The sequence below is a fragment of the Eulemur rufifrons genome, chromosome 17, assembly GCF_041146395.1.
Source record: "Eulemur rufifrons isolate Redbay chromosome 17, OSU_ERuf_1, whole genome shotgun sequence".
Lineage (NCBI taxonomy): Eukaryota > Metazoa > Chordata > Mammalia > Primates > Lemuridae > Eulemur > Eulemur rufifrons.
This window is the reverse complement of record NC_090999.1, coordinates 41,977,714-42,004,434: the sequence shown is the minus strand read 5'-3', so window position 1 is coordinate 42,004,434 and position 26,721 is coordinate 41,977,714. Positions and strand designations below refer to the sequence as shown.

General features: G+C 40.6%; 1 protein-coding gene across 2 annotated transcripts in view; it reads right to left on the bottom strand.

Moving 5' to 3' along the window:
• Positions 1 to 461: 461 nt before the first annotated feature.
• The window catches only part of RGS7BP (regulator of G protein signaling 7 binding protein), a 96,237-nt gene continuing 69,977 nt past the window's right edge, over positions 462 to 26,721 (bottom strand). Inside the window, exons 4-6 of one of the 2 annotated variants that reach the window (XM_069492631.1) lie at positions 12,647 to 12,794; positions 9,427 to 9,497; positions 462 to 553 (exon numbers count right to left, since the gene is read on the bottom strand). In XM_069492631.1, coding sequence (XP_069348732.1) covers positions 462 to 553; positions 9,427 to 9,497; positions 12,647 to 12,794 — 311 coding nt within the window. Of the gene's footprint in view, positions 554 to 9,422; positions 9,498 to 12,646; positions 12,795 to 26,721 lie in introns of those variants that run through there. The other variant, XM_069492632.1, reaches the window with a different exon arrangement.

The following is a 26,721-nucleotide window of genomic DNA, read 5'->3' as shown; positions in this document are numbered from 1 at the left end:
GTTTTGTAGTTTTAAATAGATTTCTATGCTTAAAGACTTCTTTCATATATGATAAATTGTTAACATGAGATCAGTAAGAGCTATAGATATACTATTATACATGAAATAATTTTTCTCTGTATAATACATTTAAAAAAACCTTTAAATAATTTAAAAATCATAATCTTGCATCTGTCACGGCATGGTTTGGAGCAGACATGCGCAATGTCAGCTTTAAAAATTCTTTTTAAAAACAGCCTGCTTTTTTAATCTGTTTTTTTTTTTTTTTTCCCCTTGATGGCAGCTGCTTTCGAGTGTAAAATCATTTAAAAGGGCAGGGGGAAGCAGGTAAAATAAGGAAGCATAGAAAACATAGTCAAAAACCAATAAATGTGTGGTTCAGCTGTCTGGAGGTCCTCAGGTTTTGTGATTTTTTTTTTTTTTTTTTCCGGTGTTCCCAATGGGTTTCCAGGAGGAGCCGCCTAGCTTGAGACGAGACAACATAGCCCAAAGAACCTTCTCTTCCGTCTTCTAACCAGGGGGTAGGGAGTTAGATTCAGAAGGCTGCTGTCATCTGTGGTGGGACAGAATGTATATATGAGTGAGGTACAGACAAAACAACCTGCTTTTTACTAAGTAGCTTTAAAAATCCACCATCGTTTGAATCAAGGTTTTTCAACCTCAGCACTGATGACATTTTGGACCAAATAATTCTTTGTTTTGGGGGGCTGTCCCAAGCATTGCAGGATGTTTAGCAGTATTCCTCTACTCACTAGATGCCTCTACTCACCAGATGCCTGTTCTACTCCCCCAGCAGTTGTGACAACCAAAATTGTCCCCAGATATGGCCAAATATTCCCTGGGGGAGGAGCAAAATAACCCAAGGCTGAGAACCACTTCTTAGCATTAAATTGAAACTGCTTAGAGGCAATCTTTCATTTGGAAGGAGACATATATGGTTTATTAGAATGAGCTCATGTTTTGGAGTAAGGTTGGCTTCTTTTTTAAACTTGCCTCTAGTTTAGTTTACTTAGTTTCGTGACTTTGAACACATAACTTATGCTTGCTAGGTTTCGGTTTCCCTGTCTGTAAAAACAGGGTTTAATAATACTTACCTTAGGTGAGGATTAAATGATCTAAGAAAAATATTTAGCTTGGTGGGTAGCTTAGTGTCTAGCATAGAGGAAGCACTCAGTTGTTAATATAGCTATTATTGACTATTTTCCTTTACATTGGACCCTTATATTGGCTCCATGCACCTACTTCATGTCTTAGGAAGAAGTTTCAATGGTTCCCTGTTGTCTTTGCCCACCACTTTCTATGGATATCTGTATATAAGAGCATTCAGAGATGATTGATTGCCAACTATTGAATTCATAACTTTTGGGTTGAAATTTTTAGCATGATGACAAGTAGAAGAAGAAATGATCTAGTAAAGAAAATCTGGTTTAATGAGTTGGGTTTTTAAAGAAAAAAGCCAAAGGAGATGATGGGTAGAAATACCCTGTTGAAGAACTGGCCAGTGTGGCTCCCAGAGGTGAAGGACGACAAGGGAATAACCTAGAAATTGCCAACTGAGGCAGTGCTAGGACATGGCCAGACTGGAGCCAGGGGTGACAAAATGGCCAGTTGGCACTGGCAACTGTTATGTACCTAAGCTCTTGCAGGACTAGTTGCATTACCTTTAAAGGGGATGGAAACTTGTGAAGGGCACAGAATCTGAAGTCAGATGAAGAGATGGATATAGTGAAGAATGTGCCCCACCTTGATAGAACTGGTTTGTAGATGAGGGTTTGCTTTTCTTGATTACTGAGCCTGGACGCTCAGGAAACTATCAAGAACGAAAATAAATCCTGGCTTTCCGGTCCTCTTACATAAAGTGTCATCCAAGTGCGTGGGCTTTTCCTCCCCTTCCCAAAGGCTCTAATGTGTCATACTTATTTGTAAATTAGTGTCACCCACCAAGGTTGACAGTGTTCCTTGGAACACTTGCACACTGTTATATATTTAGATAGAACTAGAGTAGCAAGTCCAAGCCAGAGAAGAAAACAGGTGTCCCAGCTGGGGACATCAAATGAATCAAACACAGTCCACCCTCCCAGTCTCCATAGATTAAAATCTGTTAAAACTCAAATTCTCTTAACATGGAGAAAAACAGGTCTATTATTGTCCCTTTCATAGTGAAAAAAATAACTTACTATAATCTGGATGTTAACATTTTGAGAGTCAAAAATAGAACATCATTCTTTTATAATTAAGACACTGAAAGCAATGTCAGATACTAAACATTAGCCTCTTTTTTCAGGACAGTCTCAGAGATGAATCATAATATATTTGGAACAAAGAAATAACTTACTTTCTCATCATTTTTAGGAATCTTACTCCTTTAACCATGAAATGATCAATGAACTTAGCCCAATTGGATATGGCAAAGATATAGCAGACTCTGTAGGTTAAGGAATTTTACCTTTCAGTATCTCTTTGAATACTGACTACGCTTACTGAAACTCAGGTTCACTGGGAATTCAATGCTTCCCTGAAACAGAGTCACCAAAACTATAAAGATATTTATGGGGAAGAAAGATCTCCATAGTTCTATTTCTTTAAGACCTGGAAGATCTGTTTCCTAAATTCCTATATCTCCTTCTCTTTCCCCAAACACTTAACAGATTTGGGAAGGGACTAATGCAATTCTGATGTGTATTGTTCCTACCACATGAGGAAATGTCTACCACAATGTTTTATTTATAAAGGAAAATGTGTATATGTATGCTATGGTCATATGTTTAGTACCACTCTTGTTTTTGTATATATTAAAAGCAAGCAGGTTATTATACACAGATATTATGAGGTTTGTATCAAGACTGACCCTTTTTTTCTGTGCATTCATTACAATGAATCAAAAAATCTTTCAATAGCACAGCCTTTTATGCTATTGAAATTGTCTTTGCTCAGTCTTCTTTATATATATGTATACATATATAGCATATATACATATGCACACATACATACACAATATACATATATATGTGTGCCATACACACACACACACAGACACACACACATATATATAAATGACAAGTGAATAGAAGTGTTAAGAATAATGAGAAAGTGCTCAGACACTGAACAAAGGGCAGGCTCCCTGTTAAGGACAACTGCTGGTTTGGAGCATCTTTTTTACACATTTGTGACACCTTTGCCTAGCCCAGAGCTTGTGTGACCATCACATAGGACTGAGGTGACACAAAAGCTTAAAAATTCTTGGCAGAAATTCAGAACAGCTTTCTACACCACAGGAAGTAGACACCTACAGTAAATGCTGAAATTCTCCAAGTAGTAAGTATGCCTGGAATGGCTTGAAGCGAATTCAACCCCAAGGAAAGATGTCTTTCCACGTTGATTGGAATCCGCTTCTGAAGGATTCCAATCAATGCTCAATTGCAAGAATGTGAGCAAAATGGAAGGTTTTCCCACTCATTCTAAATTTTCTGAGATAATCCACTTGAACTTATTGGGAAATATTTGATTTTTATTTCAAATGTTTGGATGTGGCTAATTAATTCTTTTATAGTATCTTTTCTCCAAAGTGAACAATCTCAGTAAACTATAAGCAAGGAGAGATTTAAATGTGAAAATGAAAAGTGGGAAAGGAAAGGAGAAGGAAAGTATAGGAGAAAGTGAAAGAAAAGAGTAGGAAATTTAGCCACTAAGAAGTTCAAACCTCAGTCATTCAATGTTTAATTCTTAGATGCTACTAAAGCTAGGGCTGCTGGAATCCCTTAAGACATAATGATATCACTTCCCTATTGCTCAAATTTCTTTTGCTAATAAAAGATTTCTTATATAGATGACATGTTGAGAAAAGGGGCACATGAAAATGAGAAATTTTCAAATAGCAAACTGAGTTTAAAGCTGTGGTCTGAGATATAGTCAAGAGAAGTGCTTATAATGGGACTGCAGTTGCAAATTTGTATTGCAGAAAAAAGGAGAGAGAGAGAGAGACAGAAAGCGAGAGAGAGAGAGAGAGAGAGAGCGAGCGCGCGCGCGCGTGCACGCGCTTCACCTAACCCAGTGGTTCTCAAACATTAGCTGCACTAGCATCATCTGAGGGCTTGTTATAGCACAGATTGTTGGCCCCACCTCCAGAGTTTCTGAATCACTAGGTCTGGGGTGGGGTCAGAGAATCAGCATTTCAGTCGTTCTCTTCCTCTGATCTGTCTGACTTAGTGACTGACACCATTCTTTACTCCATTTTCCAAGTCTGAACCTGGGTTTCATCCTTGATTCTGCCTCTCCCTTATGCACCACATCCGATTGTTGATACCCTCTTTCCAATCTCCGGAGACCTTAAGCATTTCTCACCTGGATTACTGCATTTGCCTCTTAACTGAATCCTTCCAGTGGCTCCTGGATGGCCAAACTTCTTAAGATGGCTTGTAGGGGCCTTAATGATGTAGCCCACCTACCTGTCTTGTCTCTCTCTTAAGCTTCTTGTCTAACAACTTTCCCAACTACTGAAGTGCTTGTAGTTTATCAAAATGCTCTGCCCTTTCATGTCCCCATATGCCTTTAAATGTCAAAAATCTTATACCTAGACTGTCTTTTTACCATCTCTTTCTTTGGATAACTCCTACTCATCCCAAAAAATCTCAGCACAGATACTTTCTAAAAAGCAGTCCCTAATAATCCCTCATTTCAACTCTAGGCTAGGTGAGAATCCAATATGCCCTTGTGGTAACCTGTGTCTGTTATAGCATTATTATATTGTAAGAACTAATTCCTGTGTCTTTCCAATAACGTGTGTGTGTGAGTGTGTGCATGTGTGTGTATCAGCATGTGTGATAGTTTTTTTCAGAATTCACATGCCCTACCCTGAAGGCTCCACCACAGTCTCTGCTAGGGAAAGCATGCATCATTTGGAAAAGCTTCCCAGGCGATCCCCACCCAATTTTGCCCTGCTGAGAGGGGACAGCCTAAAGGGGGGAGAGATATCCCCAGCACCTAGCACAGAAATTGGCACATCATAGGTGACCGTTACATGTTGGATGATGATGGGGACAATGAATACTAGGGTGAGAAGTCTGCTCTTCCTTCAGTAGATAATGAGTAGACATTTCACATTTGTGACTAGGCTCAACATAATAGAGTAATGAGTTAAGAAATTAGATTGGAGGAGAGAGAGGGACTACATATGTCACACTGAATCCTGGACAAAAGGTTGCAGAGATTACAAAGGATATGGGGCCATACAGAATAACTTTCAAACACCAGCTGGAAGCACAGAAATTCTTTATGAGGCCCTTGGGGAAGAACCTAAAAGGTTATCTCTAGGCTAGAGGGTGGCATAACTGCCCAGGGTTCTTCAGCTAGATATCTGAGAACTCTTCTGCCTGATTCTCCTGCCAGGTTGGTTCTGGATATGGGTGTCCAGATTGGAGGATCGGGGGTGTGAGTCTAGGAGTATTATTTCTAGGTTCGATTTAGTCTGGAGTAGCAGTGTCCACAGGAGGGGACGAAATGCATTCTAGCACAGATTCAATTCCTAACTTACCTACTTCCAGACTGATTCTAACGCATGTGCTCAACAACCGAATCCTATGCAAGAGTGAATACAATTAAATACCAACAGGCCAGGCGCGGTGGCTCACGCCTGTAATCCTAGCACTCTGGGAGGCCGAGGTGGGCGGATCGTTTGAGCTCAGGAGTTCGAGACCAGCCTGAGCAAGAGTGAGACCCCATCTCTACTAAAAATAGAAAGAAATTATATGGACAGCTAAAAATATATATAGAAAAAATTAGCCGGGCATGGTGGTGCATGCCTGTAGTCCCAACTACTCGGGAGGCTGAGACAGGAGGATCGCTTGAGCTCAGGAATTTGAGGTTGCTGTGAGCTAGGCTGACGCCACGGCACTCACTCTAGCCCAGGCAACAGAGTGAGACTCTGTCTCAAAAAAAAAAAAAAAAAAAAAATTAAATACCAACACATCCCACAGCATTCATTAAGTCAGAATTTTGGAAAAGGTGAAACTATCTTTCAGGCTTAACTAATTTCTGCGGATTTGTTTTGTTTGACAACAGCATGCGCTCAGAAGATGCTTGTCCTTCACTTTCCAGTCTCCTTTTAGCCTTTGTCAGTCACCTTGTGGGCTCTCCACAGGTGGTTCCATTTGTAATCCATTTGACACAGCAAGACTATCATAATTAATGAAGCTCCTTACAGCTCTCCCAGTGACCCAGAATGTAGGACAGGAGGGGCACTGACACGGTGGAAGGAACAGCGGGCTGAGAGCCAGGAGACCTGGCCATTGTCCGGAGCCAGCCATGGAACTCAGCGGCACACGGGTGCCTTGCTCTTTTGTGCCAGTCTCTTTGCCTCCACTCTCAAACTGGAAGGGTGGGAAAGGAAAGGCTCTAAAATGAAGGCATAATCAATAACCATTAAAATTCCTGCCCATGGCCACCTTCCTTTCTTCTCCACTAGAAATTGATTTAAAGTGAACTGTTTTGAGTCAAGTTTTCATTGCAGTAGGAAGTGAGGGAGATATGATTCAATCCTTAAATGCTGAAATAAACCCAGAACAGTTTCCGAGTTGAGGACTGAGATGGATCCTGGAGCACAGGACAACCTGACCTGGCAGGATTTTCACATGAGGGGTTGAGGTAGGAAGAATGGAGACCAGGAGTGGTATCTTTTCCCTTTTTTCTCTGTTTCAAACATCCATGTAAATGGAATAAAAAGAGAAAGCAAATAAGAAGCCAGAAAGAAAACAGATGGCTTTCTATAATGGTTTTCATCCAGTTAGAGTCATGATTGACAATAAGGGCCTACAGAGAAAAGAGCTGGAATAATTTTTTCCACATTTTACCCCACATCATGTACTGCACATTTAAACCTAGACCTGTAGAGTAAACAAATTGCCTGAAAAAAATTCCAGGAATGACGTAGGGAAGCCTCTGTGGTCTGTCTGGGTGTATGCAGCCAGAGAGAAGAACCTGGATGATTTGTTCATTAAAATGGTGCCATATGCATCTGTCGAATCATGTTTCCTGAGAGACTCCAAGAGACCTGCTTTCCTCAGGCCCTTTCTGGACTCTCTAGACCAGACTCACACCCCCTCTGGTGAGCTCACAGCGACAGCAGGCTGTGAGTACGTACGAAACTTGTAGGGAACAGAGATACGTCATCTGTCACATGCTAAGAGTTCCCATTTCTCACTCCAGTGAAGAAGTCCAAATTTCCCACAATCCTTCACCTCGGTTTTTCAATTATTAAAATCCTACTGCACTACTTCCTTCTGCATAAGTCCTTCACCTCCTTCCTAGCTTTGTCCTTTCTATTCTTCAGATAGATCCAGAGTTCAAGGCCCAGATATCATTTATTCAGGTGATTATTCCTTTTTCACTCATATTTTCACTCACAGTATCAACCTTTTATTCTTCTATTTTAAAAATGTAATTACAGTTCTATTTTATTCTTTTTATAAAAACAACACAGTTATATAAAATATCTATATTGTACTTATGATTATAAAAATGACAAAAGTAAATAAAATTCGTCTTTCCATTAATGCACAATTTAAAAACTGCTGCATGAATTATCACTAATTGTGGAGGGAATGTTTAGGATAGTTTGATTTAAAATATGGGTCACATGGCATCCATGAAGTTCAGACTGGCGACCCTGGACAGCCATTCTCCTGGGCAGCTGAATGTGAGGCAGGGTGAGAGGCCCGTGTGCTACTGATGAGGGACCTAATAAGACACCGAGGACAGCCTCAGTCATGAGCTCCCAATCTAAAGCCCAGGGGCCAGTACTCTGAACGTAGGCTCAAGATCAACCTCACCTGGACACTACACATAGTCTGCTGCAGAGTGAGTGGGGGCGGGACTGTTCTATTGGATGTTGATTTGGGGTTCTCCTGAGCCAAGTTGAGCATTTGTCAAGTGTTTGCTTTCTGTAGGCTGCCAGTAGGCATATGATGCATTGTTTCATTTAATCCTCACAATGACCCTTTGAAGTAGGTGATATTATTATCCCCTTTTCAGGGATGAGGAAATTGAAATTTCCAGAAGTTAAACAATTTATTCCAGCCGCTAAGTAGCAGAGCCAGCATTTGAACCTAAGGCTAGCCTTAATCCAAAGCCCTTGGTCCTAACCACCATGCTTATTTCTAGCAACAATCTTCCACGTTGTAGTCAGAGCAATCTCTCATCACTACAACATGTTGTCTACGTTCTTAAAATGCTACAAAACACTTCACCCAGGGCTCAAGCCAGTTGGCCTTGGGGACCAGGCCCATCGGGGTGTTTGGAGTTACCTGATGTGCCATAGTCCCTGCCTCTGACCCCCACCCCTGTGCAGCTCAGGCCACGCTACCCCTCAGCCTTGCCTGGTGTTCTCACTTCCACCCTCTCCACCTTCTGCCGAGCTGCTTCTGGAGCCAAGAGGCACTCCAGCTCTGCTGCCAAATTCTCCTCCTCCTCCTCCTCCCTCTGAGGCAAGCAGCACCCTTCCCTCCTGCCTAGGCTTTGCTCCAGTGGGAACAAGAGGAGTTTCTTTCTTGCCTCCAAAAACCTTTTCCCTACCTCCATGTAGCCCTCTCTGAAGCTGATACTTCACCCATGGCTGCTCCAGCCATGCATGCTTAATGACAGTGCTGATTATTTTAGTCCTTTGTGTGTATTGTCAGTCCCTGGCGCTGCAAATGTAGGTGCAGATTTGACAAACATTTACTGTTTGTGCTAGGTGTTATTCTACTGTGTGCCAGACTCTAGATACTGGGGACAATAGTTAATAAAAGCATACAGAAGTCCTTCCCTCATTCTAGTGAATACCCCCCTTCTATTTCTGTGTTAGGGTGTAGATGCCTGTAGGATCACTCTGTAGATGATCCGCATCCCAGGTTTCCTACTTACAGACTGTGTGACCTGGGCCAACTTAGTTACCCTCTCTGTGCCTCAGTTTCCTATAACTTGTGAAACACTAGTAGCATTTCTCTCAAAGTTGTTAGAAATAAATAAGTTAATACAGTTAACATAAAGTATTTAGGATGGTGGCATACTGTAAGTTCTCAATATATGTTAATTATTACTATTTTTTTAAGTGAATTAAACACCTAGAAGACAGGGATCTTCCTTTGGAAGTGTTCTTAAGTCCCTTCCACCAGGCTGCACGTGTCCAGCGTTCAGTCTGTTCGTATTTGCCGTGCCGGGGACTGTGCTTTCACAGTGTGTGACACAGCCAATCAAAGACGAGCCTGCGTGGATGTCAAAGTGTATCTTGGCCTCCCTCAGGGCAAAGCCGGTACCCGAGAGACTCCAGTCTCGTGTATGCTCAATGCCTTCTATTGTTTGTGTAAAACATTTGCTTTAAGTTTTCAAGAAACAAGTCCCAAGGTTATCACATTAAAGACATCCTCTGCCTCAAAAAGAAATGACAAGACTCACCTTGATTTTTCAGTGGTAAAGGCATAGTTTCCCTGAGTTTGCTTAAAAGGTTTTTCATTTCTCGCATGTCTCTGTAAAATTGATAAAAAGAAAGAAGAATCAGCTGTAAATTTTCAAAATGAAATCTCAGACAGTCTGTTCTATGAGACAAGTGAAGGATGAGAGTCTGTGGCTAATTGTCCTAGCTCTTGTTTCCAGTAGGCAAGTATTGAATTTATTTTGCTTTTACGAGAAGAAAATGTGAGATGGGTTGGCCCTGAGCAATACTCTGCCGAATGTTTCCACGGGGCGTCCCTCCTGCAGGAGCCCTCGTCCCCGCCTCCAGTCGGACCTGGCTGAGATCAGAAGAGCCTTTGGTAATGAGGACAGTACCGCAGGTTTACAAGGACAGGCCAAAGACACACAACTGGAACACTGGGCTCCCCCGGGCAAAGCCGAGGTTGGGGGGCGGGGTGGGGCTGCAAAGGCTTCCTGGTCAGGTGGCTGTGGTGGCTGTGGTGGCTGTGCAGGTTCACTCACTGTTGTCTGCTTGGTTTTAAAAGTCTCTCCTTCTCGCGATTGGAATTCAGCATAACCCAGGTGTTAAGCATTCACGAGAGCCAGGACTTAATTACCTTGACTTGGAATAATGGGAGAGTAACAGATGAGAGGGCAATCCATCTGAGGACAGCTGGGCCTCCCTCTAACCACTGGCCCGTCCTTCTGAGCTTCCTGGCTGCCCAGTGCACAGCATGCCAGGCCACCACCCCGCACATCCAATGTCCTCCCTCATCTCAGAGCAAGTAGCGTCATAAAACCCCAGAATGCAGAGCAGGAAGCCAGCTCAGGAGGCGTCCAGTCTAGGGCAAGGGGAGAGCTGACCTTTCCAAGTCCTCTGGACAGTGGTTCTCACACACATGCAGGTGGTTGTGCACTGGAAACAGTGCTCTGGAAACCCCGGGACGAGTGGTAGATTTCATTTAAAACAGTAAAAATGTATACTTTGGTGCAAAAAAACCCCAGATACATCTTTTAGTTAACCTAGATTAGCAGGCACCGTGGGTTGAAGAAAGTTTTGGGGGGAAGATCATCCTAAAGTTGAGGAAATTCTATCTACTAACTTATTTTCCTTCTGGCATTTGAGAAAAGAAAGTGACGATTTAATGTTAGGGATGAAACCCCTTGGTGCATTTCACAAACCACCGCTGCTCTGGTGAGCACTGTTTGAGGATTACTGTCTTAGGGTAGGCCAGAAACCCCTGGGGCTTCCTGCTCAAGTACTGAGTGATACGTGAAAAGGAACTCAAGTCTCAGGGACACCTGATTGCAAAAGGAAGGGAAAGCGGCCTTGCAGAGCTGTAGAAATACACCCGTAAAAACATTCTGAATACTTTCCCACAGGTGTGAGGTGTGAGGGTGCGTCTGTGGGCACTGCATACTGATAAGATGCAGGGGGAGTGGGAGAAGGGAGGCAGGGCCCCCCATCTGGAAGTGCAAGGGTTCAGTCTGTTTTCATGTAAGAGCTCAAGGGCAGGGGGGATGGGGGGGAAGGGCGAGGAATGCAACATGTGGGACTGAGGCCAGGTCTCCCTTGGTGAAGCACCAGTTCTCAACCTCGGCTGGTGCCCAGGAGAACCACCTTATGCCCAGGTCCCACTCCCAAGAGAGCCTGATTCGGGTGGCTCATGGTGTGGTCCAGGCATCCATGTTTTTAAGCCTTCCTGATGACTTAACTGTGCACCCCAGTTTGAGACCCATGCGTGATGTCTTAGGGCAGAGAGCCAGGGAGAACTGAGGCAGCTACATCCTGGACCAGTCTGCTGTGCCTACTGCCCTTGTGTTTCCCATCTCTTTCGACCAGAATCTGGGCTTTGAGGTTGAACTGAAAGCACGCCAACACTGTGGGCCGTGCTGTCCTGTTCTTACTGCCCTTGATAGCTTGCTTTCTTACAAGCTTACAAGGCTTGGATAGAGCTGCTGCGCAAGGTGTCTAAAAAGGAAAATGGCTTTGCTGATGGTTTATGCCCTGATCGTGGGCATTTCAGCAGATAATTTTTTTTCCTGGGAGCAGAGCAAAGAATTTTCTATTTTATAAATTAAGATAAATCACTCCCTCATCATTTGTCTTTAGTTCTAACAAACTGTGCCAAACAGCTTTATTGTTTGAATTGTTGGATATCCAAGCCTATACAAAATCCAAGTTTTATTAATAGCACATAATTACCACATGCTCCAATTTTCTATAAACACAGAAATTTGGTAATTAGCTTTAGAATTATATTACAATCTGAAAGTAGAACTACAATGGCTATAAATGCCATTGTGTGTTACATTTCTAAAAATAAAAAAAATAAAATGTTCATTATCTTGTCACTGACTCAACCTCACATACACAGAACAGCCGGTGGAACTGCCCAGTAGTCATTCAGCCACTTTGTGCCAGCTCTGGGGACATTAGTGGCAAAGGACACAGATAAGTGTGAAGGCCAGTAAACAAGGGCCTCATCTTTCTGCCTCACAGAATGGCATCTCGATGGGACACGGCATTTATTATAATATTATTATTATTCCCTTTTCCCAAACAAAATAGAATCACTGGAGAATCTTTTTTCCCCAAGAAAGAAACTCCCTCTCTCGAAGGGAGCTACTGAAGTTGTTGAGACAATGCATTAACTTGCTTTGACCACTAAGGGGCCATCGGCTACATACTGGAGAGAAGGAGAAGGGGACTCTGAAAAGCCCCGTGTGAACTGGACAGAATGAATGCTCCGCTCCAAACGGCAGCTAAACTGGCCATTCTTTACACCTGAAATCGACTTACACCTTTCCTCACATTCCTTACGGCTGAATCGACTGGAGGCATCTGTGTGATTTTGAATTCTTTTCCCTTAAACAAATGGAAAATCTGGGAACCAGCCCAGTGGGTGAACTCTGACAATATGTAAATCCAACTTTCTCCCACTGTTCTCATTTTCCATGGAGACTTAATGTGTTGGAGTGGGATAAGCAGGGGCCTGGGAGCCTGCGCCTACCGTGGGTGCCACCGTCCCCCTCTCGCATCTCAGTTTTCTTATCTGCAAATGAGGCAGTCTGGAAGGTCCCTGCCAGCACTATGCTTCTCTGGCAGACCAAAGGGAGCTCTGTTTCTGAAACTGAAATAGAAAACCTCGACTCTCCGTGGCCCTGAAGAGCATTAACTGGAGGAGGATTGGCAGTCTATTCAGGGTAACTTCCCACTTACCTTTCAGTGTTCTCGATGTCTGTGGAAACCTGCCAGGAATGTTGCTGACTATCTATGGGGGATGACGAGGAGTCCTCTAGGGCAGGTGTTTCAGCACTTTCCTCAATTTTGCAATCCAAACTCTTGGTTCCCCCTCCAGGTTCCTTTCCTAAGGGAGAGGGGATGTTGGTAAAGAGAAGGCGAACGAGAAATCATAAATGCAAATTTTATATCCAGGATGTCACTGGAAAGGTTAGCTATGCTTTGAGTCAAATGCTCCATTAACCCTAATAGCTCTCTGAGCAATAAAATAATTATATATATGTGATATACTATTTATAGGTATAAATTGTGTGTTTGTGTGTAGCCTGTTTTCACAACCCTCTGGGAAGTGATAGCTTGAGTCCAGTGCAACCTACAGATCAAAATGAAATTAGAGCCCCTGTCTTTGAAGGAGTATTGAGGCTTTGTAACCCATTCTTAGTGAGTTACATCAAGTTAGCTCGGGAGGGGGCGATTTAGCCCGTGAAACCATGCTGTTGTGTGGTCCTTAGATGCAAAGGCAGGTAAAAGGGCCAGGAGCAGGTGACACCCAGCAGGAGGAATGGGAGCTCCTGCTGTTCACTCTGATTCTAGACCCTGGCTCTCTCAGCCTGCAGCAGAGATTGTACAGCTGCCGTCTAATTCCTTGGCTCTGTGACCTCCTTTAGCGCATCCTTCTGTGAGGAGAGAACCTGGCGTTAAGATCCAGCCTCACTTTGCTGAGACCATAAAGTGCCACTGACCCAAGTGTGGTGCGAAGGCCTAGTACTGGGCAGCCCCCCACAGCAGCGTGCTGCCAGCCCACTAAGACTCATATTTACTATGACTGATTTCAAGTGAATAAATCAGTATGTTCTGAAAGAAATCTCCAAGTTGGTTCAGGCATAAATTTCAATGAAATGAAGTGGGAGGTTATGGTCCATGACCTATGTAAACTCTGTTAATGTCTTTTATTCTGTGTTGAAAATGTGGCACCCGTAAGGAGGTAGCCTAGTACCACGGGAATGGCTAACAAGGCCTGAGAACTGGGTTTTTTGGCTTTGTCATTTGTTCATTCACTCTCTCATTCATTCACTCACTTACAAATATTTCTTGAGTGTCAGCTAAGTACCAAGCACTGGGCTTGATGCTAGAGACATAGAGGTGAAGGAAAGATGCAATCTTGGTCTCATGAAGCTTAAAGTGCTGGAGATAGACAATAAAAAAAATTACACAAATAATTACAAAGCTGTGGTATAGCATTATGCAGTCTGGAAGAAAAGGATAGCTATATTGCATCTTTTACTCTTTCATCCAGTTTTATCTTTATTATGTGGATACAGCTCTAGACTAGTTGTTAAGAAATGGGTACAGCCCATATTATTGAATATTCACGAGGTAGCAGCTACACCATCTTACCTCTTAACTTAGTTTCCCTAATCCTGGTGTGATTGTCTTGTATTAACAAGAAAACAAATATACAAAAAATAAAACATACAAACTTGTGAAGAAGATGGCTGTTCATGGTAAAATCTAACAAGAATTTTTTTCCCTTGGACTCATGATCTTTAGGGAACTAGCAAAAATCTCATCCCTACAGTTTCTAACCCATATGGTAGCAACACAAAGAGAAAGAGCAAAACAATTGATAACTGTACACCTTTTATCAAACTAGAGTAGAAATGGACCTTTAAACATTCAGCCAAAGCACAAACACAAGTTTACTGATGAGAAAATTTGATCCTTTTCTGTGTTCTTTATGCACATTGATCCTGGGTGATGGAACTTGCCTGAGGAATTGGTTTTTCAATTTTATGGTATGCTGTTGGGTAGAAATTAATTAAGCACATAATTTAGCACATTACCATTTCACAGTTGGAGGGCACTGACCTCTTAAAAGCATTTGCATTTTGCCTCCTGGGAGAGTGCAGCAAATGCAGTCAGTCCATTTGCACCCACCTCTGGGCAGGGTCAGCCTTACGGTGTGAATTTGAGCAAGGCAGCTGAGAGCTGGGGGAGGGGCAACGGGGGGCTCTCCCCAAATGGTCCTCTGATTTCCAAAACTCTGAAGCATAGGGCCACCTGAAAGCATACGTGGCTCCTGTTACACTACCCTGGGTTGGAAATGCCTTGCGAATGGAGTATGGTTTGGGCCCAGAAGAGGAGGGCAAGGACATTCACACACAGATGGAATATGGAATTCTCTAGTTTATGGGCTTCTCCTGGCTATGGGGCCACAGCATCCCCTGTCCTGTGGCCAGGGGATGGAATTTGTTATTCCAATGTGGACAGGGGAGACACAAGGAAATGGGATGTTCCTTCTTGGAGTCCTCTCTCCACCTCCCTCATATTACACCTTTTACATGCAAAGGCATAAATAGCATCCAGTGGATAACACCTTTGATTACACTTACTGCTTGTGAATATTCTACTACTTATATAAGATACATAGCATTCAAAGTAAAATATCTTTTCAAAGATCTTCCTGGAACACCCCTATGGGCTTTTAATGGCAGGCAATAGCCTCCTTCGCCTTAGTCTCAGAGACTTCTAGATCTAACTCTGCTAATGTGGCTGAACCAGAATGAAAACTGGAATGTTGGACCTCAGTTTAGGGCTTTCTGTCAACTCACAAAAATCTCTGCAAAAATTTGATATTGTATCTTCCCTGGTGGAAATGTTTTAAAAGGCAGAAAAGATCAATAAGAATTTCAGGGGTTTTCAATTCCAGAATCTATGTGGTGCCAAGTTTACTCTGCAAGTGAATCCTAATTGCTCTCATTTATTGATAGCACTGACTTTATGCTAGGCTTCCTTCCCTTCCCATCACATTTCATGTTTGTTGCCTTCATAGAACTGTTCACTGTCAGAAATGATCTTGCTTTTATGTATTTGCTTACTAGTTTACTGTTTGCCCTCCCCAGCCCTACCCTCATCTCTCATCTCCAAACTATGTGTGTAAACTCTGTAAGGGCAGGAACTTTATCTGTTTTCTTCAATTCTATAAGCCCAGGTACCAAGGACCAGGATTGAACCTTACACACAGTAGGATCTTAATAGATATAGAGAATTTAAAAAAAGTCATCATACTATGTATGTTGTTATACAACTTGCTTTGCTACTTTAGTATAGCTTAGAGATATTGTCATGTTAGTGCATTTTGATTTATGGAATGCTTTCTAATGGATGGGTAGTATTCCATAGTAAGGAATTCAGATCGTAATTATTCTCTTTTTTCTACAATATGCCAATATTTGTATAGGGCAGATCATTTGAGACAGAATACTGGGACAAAGTGTATGTATCCACATTTTATATTTTAATATATATTGCCAAATTGACCTCTGAAAAGGCTACACTGATTTACACTTTACTTCCACCAGTAGTAAACCAGAGGGTGCATTTCCCTGCACATTTGCCTGCACTTCATATTATCAACATTTAATTTTTGCTAATCTAATGGGGGCAAGCAGAACCTCATTGCGCTCTTCTTTTTATTTCCTTTATTACTAGTGAGATTAAATTTGTTTTCATATGGTAATTGGCCACTTGTGTTTCTTCTTTACTTTTCCTATTCATCTCATTTCCTCATTTAAACAATGAGTTGTCTTTCTTGTTGATTCGTAGGGGTTATCTCTATATAATGGATACAGATCATTTGTTATACATACTGCTTATATCTCTTGGTCTATTTATTATATGTCTTTTAATTTTGTTTATAATGTATTTTGTCACAAGTTAATAGTTGTATAGTCGAAGCTGTTCATATTTTCTTTTATGTCTCTTGGCTTTATGTCTTGCCTATGTTTTCTTCTAATACACAGTTTTGAAATGTTCAGCTTTATAGTTCATCGGTAATTTAATTTTGCATATGGTGTGATATAAGAATCTAAATTTCTAGCTCAAATGAAGAGCCAATTGCCCCCACAATATTTATTGACTTTTCTATTGACTTCACTGCTCTTTCTAATATATTAAGTTCCCATATAAATGTGGGTTTATTCTGGACACACTATTCTAGTTTATATTTATTTATTTGTTTATCCTGTGCCAATTCCATTATATTTTAATTATTATGGTTTTAATATTTGGTAGGGAATATTTTCCTTCACTGTTCTTTTTCAGAATTTTTTTTTTTTTTTTTTTTTTTGAGACAGAGTCTCACTCTGTTGCCCAGGCTAGAGTGAGTGCCGTGGCGCCAGCCTAGCTCACAGCAACCTCAAACTCCTGAGCTCAAGCGATCCTACTGCCTCAGCCTCCCGGGTAGCTGGGACTACAGGCATGCGCCACCATGCCCGGCTAGTTTTTTCTATATATATTTTTAGCTGTCCATATAATTTCTTTCTATTTTTAGTAGAGATGGGGTCTCGCTCTTGCTCAGGCTGGTCTCGAACTCCTGAGCTCAAACGATCCGCCCACCTCGGTCTCCCAGAGTACTAGGATTACAGGCGTGAGCCACCGCGCCCGGCCTTTTTCAGAAATTTTTGAATCCACTTTAAGTGAAAATATAAATTACTACCATCTGGGACTTGGACCTTTAATAAGGATGAATCATTGATTACTTTTCAGTATTGTCTAGGTTAAATGGTTTATTTAAAATATTTGCTCTTTTTGAGTTAATTTTAATAATTCATTTGTCCTATAAAACCATCCACTAAATATATATTTTTTAAATAAGCAATTGTAACTAGTGGAAACACTAAATATATTTTTAATAGTATAAAGTTGAATATGGTTTTCTCTTGTAACTGTTTCATATCCCTAATGCTATTTATGGTTCCAGATTTCTTTGCATACCACTGTTTCTTGGATTTCACATGCATCTTCTTCATGCTTGGATTCAGTTTTCATTTTTGGGAGCATATCTTTGAGTACTTTATTCAGAGATCTGTGGAATGCAAATGTTCTTAGTCTTTACATGACTGAAAATATATTTTCTTCTCTCTCCCTCTGTCTCTCTCTTCGTGCTCACACTTAGATTCTCATTGGTGGGGTATAGAAATCTATGTTCAAACTAAGTGTCTCTAAGAACTTGAATGACATTGTTCTCTTATTGTCTGTCTATACCTAAGGATGTTTTGAATGTAGCTTGTTTATAGCTCTCTGAAAAATTTTTAGGATGTTACCTTTCAACTTTTAAGTTCTGAAATGACTCCTAAATGTCTAGGTACGGGGTCCTTTTATATTAATTTTTCAAGGCATTTGATTGGCATTTGCAATTTATTTTCTCCAATTTTTTATTTTGAAAAATATATAGATTATATATTATGTTTTATGCATAAAATTATATTTATAATTTTTTGATGAACCATTTAAGAGTAAGTTGCAGACATTACTGACACTTTATCATAAATACTTTACTGTATATCTGTTAAAGAATAAAGATGTTTTCCTATTTAACCTTAAAACAATTATCACACCAAATGTTTTTTAACTTTGCTTATATATGATTCAATATAATTTGATACAATACTATTACTTAATATGTAGTCTTTAGTCAGAGTTCTCCAATTGTTCCTCCTTTATAGGAGGGATCCATTTCAGGACAATGCATTCCATTTATTTGTGATGTTTCTTTATTCTCATTTAATCTAGAACAGCATCCTTGCCTATTTTTGTCTTTCATGTGATGGATATTTTTGAATGAAGAGTCCGGGCCAGTTGTTTTATATAATGTCTTTTCATTTGGATTTGTCTGATTGTTCCCACATGCCTAGATTCAGAGTAAACATTTTTGGCAAGAATATTATAGAAGTGATATTGTGTCCTTAGATCATCACGTCAGAAAGCATGAGTCAGTTTGTTCCATTATCAATGATGCTAAGTATTACTGATTGTTTGGTTAAGGTGGTTTCTGCCAGCTTTTACCATTGTAGATGAACCCTTTTCCCCTTGTTATTATTAGGTAATCTGTGAAGTGATTTATTGAGAGAGTATGATCTTTTTAATTTAAATATTTCTTTTTTAGGAGTGGGGAAAGTTTTTCTATTTTTCTTGATTATCTACGTCTCCCAATTCTCTGTGTTCTTCCAGAATTTCTATTTCATACTGGAGTCTCTGGATCTATCTTTCGCATTTCTTAACTATTCTCCATACTTCATATTTATCTTTTGGGCTGAATTCTAGGAGAATACCTCAACTTGATATTTCAGTTCACCATTTTAAACCCTCAGTATTTCCATCATGATAATTGTGAAGAACTGTGAAGGGTTTGAGATTTTTACCCTCCTTGCAAATTAGCCTGTTACAGTTACATGGATACTGGAAGACATGAGGTTCCTGGGTCAGAGAGAGAGTTTATTACTCACAAAATAGCAGTATCAGCATTTGTGCTGGGTTTGTTTGTTTGTTTTTTGAGTTCTAATTCTCACAGAGAGATGCGAAAGGGTTAAATGATACCTGCACAGACAGTGGGCTGTGTGACTGTGACAGGAGAAGTCTGAGCCTTTTATAAGCATGTCTGCCCTTTGCTCCAGAAGGAAACATTTTCATTACACTGAATAGTAAGCATGCCTTGTGCTGGAGGAAGACACTGTCTCTGTTTCCCAAGGGATTTGCTAAATAAATATCCTTGAAAAGATAGTGTAAAACATAGAGCAGTCAGTGCCTCACTTTGCAAGATGTACAGAATGCAAGAGACCAATTGAGAATTGTCTCCCAATAATAATTAACCCATCTATTGAATTTTCATTTGATTGATAACATTTTTATTTCCAACAAATTTGGGGACTTCCTTTCCCTTGCAGACAATGATTGTTTTCAATCTCTTTGCATATATTGATTACATATATTTTAAATTTTTTTATCACTTTAAAATTTGTTCTCCAAGTATTAGTTGTTTGTTTATTACATTTAGTATCTCCCTTTTATAGTGTTGGTTTTGCTTAAAAATATGGTCATTCCCGGATGTCTATTCAGATTTGTCTTTGAGGATCTCTGTTGGCCTATTGTTCTAATAACAGTATCTTCCTTCTGGAGAAGGGGTGGGGTATGTGGCTAGACAAGTATATCTAAAATACTTCTTCTGGGTGCAAGGGTTTCCCATCTCTGTTGATAAGTTACCTCCATTGATCAGTTGCCTGTTTTGGGGTCTCATGCCTGCTGTGACTTTCCTGTTTAGAACTCCTACTCCAGTGGGATATATTGGGCAATTTAGCCTGTGAAAAAGCGCTGTAGTCATGTGCTCACTTTCTTTTTCATTTGTGACTGTCCTTGTGGTGGCTCAGATTTATTTTACACTCTTTTCTGCTTTGCTGCCCAGTCCCGACACTCACACCAGGTGTCCTCCTGGGGCAAGCACTGATGGTCTCTCTTGCTCAGTGTGGGGCAGCCCAGTTTTTCCTGTATGCAATTCCAAACATTAATTTCCCTGACAACAGTTCCAGAAATCTTTCCCGTGATTTATATTTGTTGACTCTGAGTTTGAAGCATCTCTGGAATTAATCTCATTTTTGCAGAGATTTTCTCCTGTTTGTTCTTGAGTTCTTTATCTGCTATGCTTTATTCTGTTCATTTATTTATACCAAATCCAATCCCAATTGCTTTCTAGCTTTGAGAAATTCCTTAAGATTTCTGGTTTGTTGAAGACATCCTTCCTTGTTTTTCAGGGTTGTGGGAGACTGTTCTGTGTTTTCCACCCTCTATTTTCTTTTCTTCCTACAATTAGAAGGGCCCATGTGACAGAGTTATGGTCAATGGACTCTGAGCAGGAGTGATGTAAGCCTCTTCCAGACTGGCCCTTAAAAATCTTCCTGTAGGATCCCCCATGCTTTTCTTCCCCCTTGCCCTCTGTCCCTGGCCATTAGATGGATACAGAGAAAGAAAAGAACAGCTGCCCACTCCACTCCAGCTCTGCTGTCAGACTATGCCATCAGTGAATAATGAATTCTTATTGTTCTCATTGATTGAGATTTGCTATTATCTCATACGGCAGTTACCCCAGCTTGACAATATAAGAATTCATATGGATTTATTCTTTTCATAATATGTTTTTCTGTTATTTCAATGGATTTTCAATAGGAAGGGAAATATACACATGAGTTCAGTTCAACATCTCTGGATAAGCTTTTCCTCTAATTACACTCCCTCTTTTTTGACAATAGATGCAGGATGAAAGCAATTCATTTACTTATTCAGTAATTATTAATTGAAACTTTATTCTGCTCCAGGCACTGTGCTAATGCTAGGGATGCAATGGTGAACACACGCATGGTGATCAAAGTCTAGAGTGGACAACACAAAAGAAACCAGGTAACAACCCCTCAACGTAACATGTGCTATTATCAGTGCCATGGATAAGCCTGAGGGACATATTGAGTGGGCATCAGCCCAGCCTTGGAAGGTCAGGAAAAGCTTCCTGCAAGAAGGTAAATCTAAGTTATGACCCAAAGAAAGTATAAGAATGGGCCAGGTGAAAGGGATGGGTGTGGGGTACGATAGGATGGGTTGTATGTCCCAGGCAGAAGGAAAAACTGGAAAGAACTTGCAAATTGAGGTTCTTCAAAGTAGTTCAAGATGCTTTGCGTGTGGCAGGGCAGGGTATGGAGGGTAGGTGAGGGAGGGTTGCTGGAGGTGAGGTAGGAAGATGGAGTGGTTAGCAAGGTCAGTTCGTGGATGTTCTCTTGAGCCACATTAAGGAGTCAGCAGAAGAGCCCTCCACAAACCTGGACAGTGGCCAATTTCAGTTATCCATCCCCAGCTTCCCCGTCTTTGACTGGTTGTCTTCACAATGGAGCACTTGTTCTCTAACCTCAGGTGGGCTCCCTGCCCTGTTCTTAGAAAAGGGGTCAACATGTGCTTTCACATGTTGACTTCAAGTCAATGCTTTGCTTGCCCAAGGGAGTAAATGTGCATTTGAAATTATTTCTTATTATGAAATGAATTTTCTGTCCCCTGAAAAATCAACTTCAGGCCTCAGTGAACAAATATTCGCTCAGGAGGGGATGGGGGTGGCAGGGGGAAGAGAGCCCTTAGAGCACCTCGAAACCATACCAAGCTGGTTGCATCACTGTTTAGAACTAGGACATCAAAAACTTGGCCACTTTCCTTAGAGTCTTGCAAAGCTTTTTGCCTTCAGCTCCTTGGGGATTTCCATGTATTTTTAGCTTGTTTATGGATAATATAATAGGCATGCTTGAGGAAAAGTTAAGGGGAAACCACCCATGAAGCACATAACAGATTGGAAGGCTGGTTATTCTTACATTCGTGAGAAATGGTCGGTTATTCAGGAGGAACAAAATCACATCTGATCGTGGGGCAGTCTCAAGAGTGCAACAGAGCACCTCAGCCTCAGGAGTCCTAGGCACGAGCACTGGAAGATTGGGCTGGGGGTCCTTTATCACACCCACTCTAGACACCTCTTTCCTTCTCATCTTATTTCTCCCATCCTCTTTCTCCTCTGTTCATGTTTTCCTGTATTTTTTTTCTTTCCCACTTCTGTTCCTTCTTGTTCCTGCCTGTCTTCAGCCTTCCAGTGGCAATGGGAACCACTGCCATAGACGATACCTCTTTGGAGGTCCTTAGGTTGGTCTCTAGAGTCCAGCAAAGTCATTTTTATCCATTTGAGTATATTTCTCCAGGAACCAAAACAAAACAAACCAGTCTTCTCTGAGCTAATGCTGTATCTGTGCCCTATCACTTCTTTGACGGCAGAGACAAATTTCCTACGTCTTTTGTGCTCCTGAAACATTACCTGCTGTGATACGATGCACAGCGCAAGCTTTCAGGAAAGTTTTCACACTGACTGAATGTGAACAACAAAATGAAAATGGCTTACATCGGATACATGGGTGCTTATCCAAATAGCTATACTCACTCTTATGCATTTTCATAACCGGTAGGTGCTTTTTAACTCCGTGCACTGTGAAAAGGACTGGGGAAATGTAGGCTGTTTGTTAAGTAATCCACTTTTACTCTCTCGTGTTTCTAAAAAGCATGTAATTTAAATAGAAATAAGTTATATTAATTCAGTTAGTTGTTTACTCATATTAAAAAATAGTTCCAAAGACTTTCCTACACTATGGTAAAAAGATATTCTTAGTGCCATAAGACACATGGGCAGAAAATAACTATACCATACACAGAACTCCATTTTTGCCATGCACCAGGATATAAACATTTTCCAATTCAGAGGAGATACAGAACTGTCCTCCTCCACTGCCCTACATCCTTTTCTGGGCTCCTATGACATCTCATCACTGTCCCTAGAGTGGCAGCCTTTGTGGCGGCACCACCCGAGAAAGCAGAATGACAGGCCCCCCTTGGAACACAGAAGTGCAGATGATGGAAGACACATTCGAAGAAGGTCCTTATGGGGCTCTGAGTGCTCCATTTGCAGCCCCTAAAGTAGAGCAGAACAATGTGCAAGACGTATTTACTGTATAAATAATTAATTCCAACTTTTCCATAATGGGTGTCATGGTGAAATCATGCCCCCTTTGCATCACATGAATGCTTCATTTTATTTATTTATTTTTACTACATAAGATGATCTCTTGGTCAGAATTGCACTTCTTTACCCAATGTAAAATAATCTGTAACTCATTAAATGATCTGTGGAGTTAACATTCCCTCCAGTCTTAAAAGTAACTCTCCGAACTTGGTGTTATTTTGGTAAGAAAGTAAATATGCAATGGATTGTAGCTATTAAGCCTGGCTTTGAAGTGTTCTCACTAATGATTAATTAAGGCAAATCTATGGATAAAATTCAGCCAACCTTTCTATTATCCTTCATTTCTCCATTTGATATGTTCTTCTGCCCTTCTGCAACATAGCTTAGCGGGAATGGTCTAGTGCAGTGGAACAATCACAACCTTTGCAGTGGGACCAATGTGCTATGTGACCTTGAGCAACTTATCTCATTGAGCCTCAGGTTTTTCATCTGTAAAATGGGGAAATATACTTGGGGATAAAATGAGATAACATGTATAAAGCACCTGGCATGTAGAAGCTGCACAGTAAGTGGAAGCTATTATCATTGCCATTATTTTATTCCTCAGCTGACATCTACTTTGACTAAAAGTGACAAATATAGTGTTTGAAGTCATGGAAATAGAGTAATAATAGAAGGTTTTAGATTACCCTTGGATTATAGAAGTTGATTATGTTTATATTCTTCAAACACTACGAACCTGTTCTGGTCATGGGCATCAAATACCAATGAGGTTATTTCCTTCTTGTCATTCAAGTCTCAGATAAAATGTTATCTCCTCAGAGAACTTTGACCATCCATCGAAAGTAGGCATCCAGTCACTTCCTATTACATCATGGACTCTATTTCAATTATCTGCATTGTACTTTTTAAGTACTTGGGATTTTTAGAAAATTTGATTCTTTCTGTTCTTTCTTCCTTTTCCCCCCCTCCTTCCCTCACTTTCATGCTCTCTCTGTCTCTGCACTAGAACGTATACTTCATAAGGTCAGGAACCTCTTCAGCCTCCATCACTGCAGTTTCCCAGCACCTAAAACAGTGCCTTACGTATGATAGGTGCTCAATAAATATTTGTTCAAAGAATAAATGCATGTTTCCACTCAGAATTTGAATCATAGTCTATTTTAAGTTTTATTCTGCTTCATTTCTTCTAACCCACTGTTCTATTTTAGTATCAATTGCCTCATTACATTAGGAAAAAAATAAGGTCTTATTGCCATATTCTATTTCTGTCTTTATGTTACTTGTTTATTTTGTTTGGTGTGGATTATTTCCTTTACATGTCTTAATATGATGCTGAATACACTGGAGTCTTTACTGCTCATATTCTGTTCTTTGTCTTGAGTTCATCTTGTATTTTGCTGGATGGTGCTTCATTAGTTTCTCATTCCTGCATCTTGAGCTCTCTGCTCCCAGCAGATTCTGAATTAAGATTTTTCAACTTTTAGCATTTTTCTCTATCCTTTCCCTTTTGGGATTACATCTCCTCTGCATATGTTTTATCTCTGTATTTATCATGGTGGCACATTTTAGGGGAAGAACTCATCTTATCTTAGGGGCAGAAAGGGAGGATGGCATACCCCTAAAGGACCTGGGAACAGGTTTTATTGTAAGCTGTGGCAGAGAGACAAGCAGCCTCGGTCAGAGAGGACAGAGCAGGGTGAAATGAGAACAAGACAGAAGGGAAAGTGCAGATATGATGGGGAGCTGGACTGGAGGGTTCTGTCATTCTCTGCTCCTTTCAGAATAGGAATGCTGCCTTAACTGGTTGAATGGGGAAAGAAAGTGAGAGAGAGGAAAGCCATGGCCAAAATTGCAGGATCATTCAATTCCCTTAGAAATCTGGCTCCACTTTTCTGCCAGCAACGTGAGTGAAACCTGCAATTTCATTTCATCTTATGGCAGAAAACAGGCATTAATGGTCAATATGATACATGGACTCAGTAATGGGAAAAGATTTCCTACCTAACTAACTGTGAAGACGTGAGAACAGCTATTTTTCACTATAAACATGGAAATTAGACTTTGTCAAGTAATGCTTTCAATCTACAACTTAAAGTGTTAGAATATGGAACTACCGAATGACTAAAATTATTCCCATCTGTCATCTTCTTAAAACAAACACAGTTTTTCAGAGCCACTCTCTATCTGATAGAATCCAATAGCCTTTATTAAATGTGGATTTTACCTCACCTGACTGTAATTTACTTTGATTTTGTTAGCCATGGAAAAAGAAAATCGTTTTAGTAATGTTTTTCTTCATTTCTGTAGCATAGCATGATCTTGCAATGTATAAAAGATTTCCAAGTCGATTGGAACGATGGACTTAAGAGAGCAAAAATTCAGAAGCATGGAGCATGAAACGAGCATGAAGATCCATTGAAGATATTGTTAAGAACTAAAGATAATTATAATTTGCTTAATTGGGAGAGAAGGACAATGTTCATTACTGAATTCAAGCCCTCTGCAAGAGCTTTACATTTATTTGAGGCTTATTTTTTCCAGAAAGAAAATATATTCTTAACCTCTTTAATGACCTTGTATGCCCTTTCTCTCCCGAGAGTAAACTCATGTCATGACTGCTCAATACAATAATGAAACTGAGATACACAATACTATCTGGACATCTGGTGACAGCGAGGGAGGTGGATAGACATAAAATAAATTAAATGTACAGATAACTGTGAAATAATTTGGTTTTAGTATCTAATCCCAACAAAAAATTGACCAGAGATTCTCATATAGAGCCACATTTATTGACTCAATTGCAACCCCTTCCCTTTCCTTGATGGAAGAGAAATGCTAAAGAAGAGGAGAATGGTAAACCTTTTAGCGCTCACACAGGGAGAAAAGAAATAAGCTTACCTAAAGTTTATTAAAATATCAATTTTTGTTATAGCATTAAAAGAAACAAACCAGACAGAGATTCTAAGCAGAGAGAAATTTTGAGTGTTCCAGATTAGAATGGGCATCAATATTTCCTTAAGACTCTGGGGGACTATTTGATTTCTCATGGGAAGGATTTAGTGAGGTCAGCCAGACAGGCTCATTCCCTAGCCCAAGGCCACCAGAGGTACCATTGTTTGGATAAAGAGTACATTATCTTGTAAAACTAGTGTGGCATCGTAAATCTTGGCAGACAGACTTCCTTCTAGTGGATAAATGGTCCTTTTTTTGCTAAGATATGAGATATATAAAAATCATATAAATATTCATATCATATATATGTGTATATATCAATCCTGGGGAAAGTAGACTGATTTCTTGAGCTATGCTTTCTCCTGCCACCTCTACCACCTTGCCTGAAATCTGGCAGTTACCACTCACTGCTCACTTAGAGTTTATATGTATTTTTCCTTCATCACACATCTTTACTCAATGCCTTGAGTCACATTAGCAAGCCTTCCTCCCCATCCTTTCCCCATTTCTTGTTTTCATGAGGATGAAGTGTTTGCTCTAGTAAGGTTTCCCAGGCTTGCTGACTCTTCTCCATCTACTTTTATGCGTAGGGACTCCAAGCTTTAAGGGCAAGACACAGAATTTATCCAACTCTTCTCTTAAAATTTAATACTCTTGTGCTGTGGTCTGTGGACCTATTTCTCCTTCAACTCATTTCTGGCAGTCCCTGGTCACTGGAGCCAAGTAC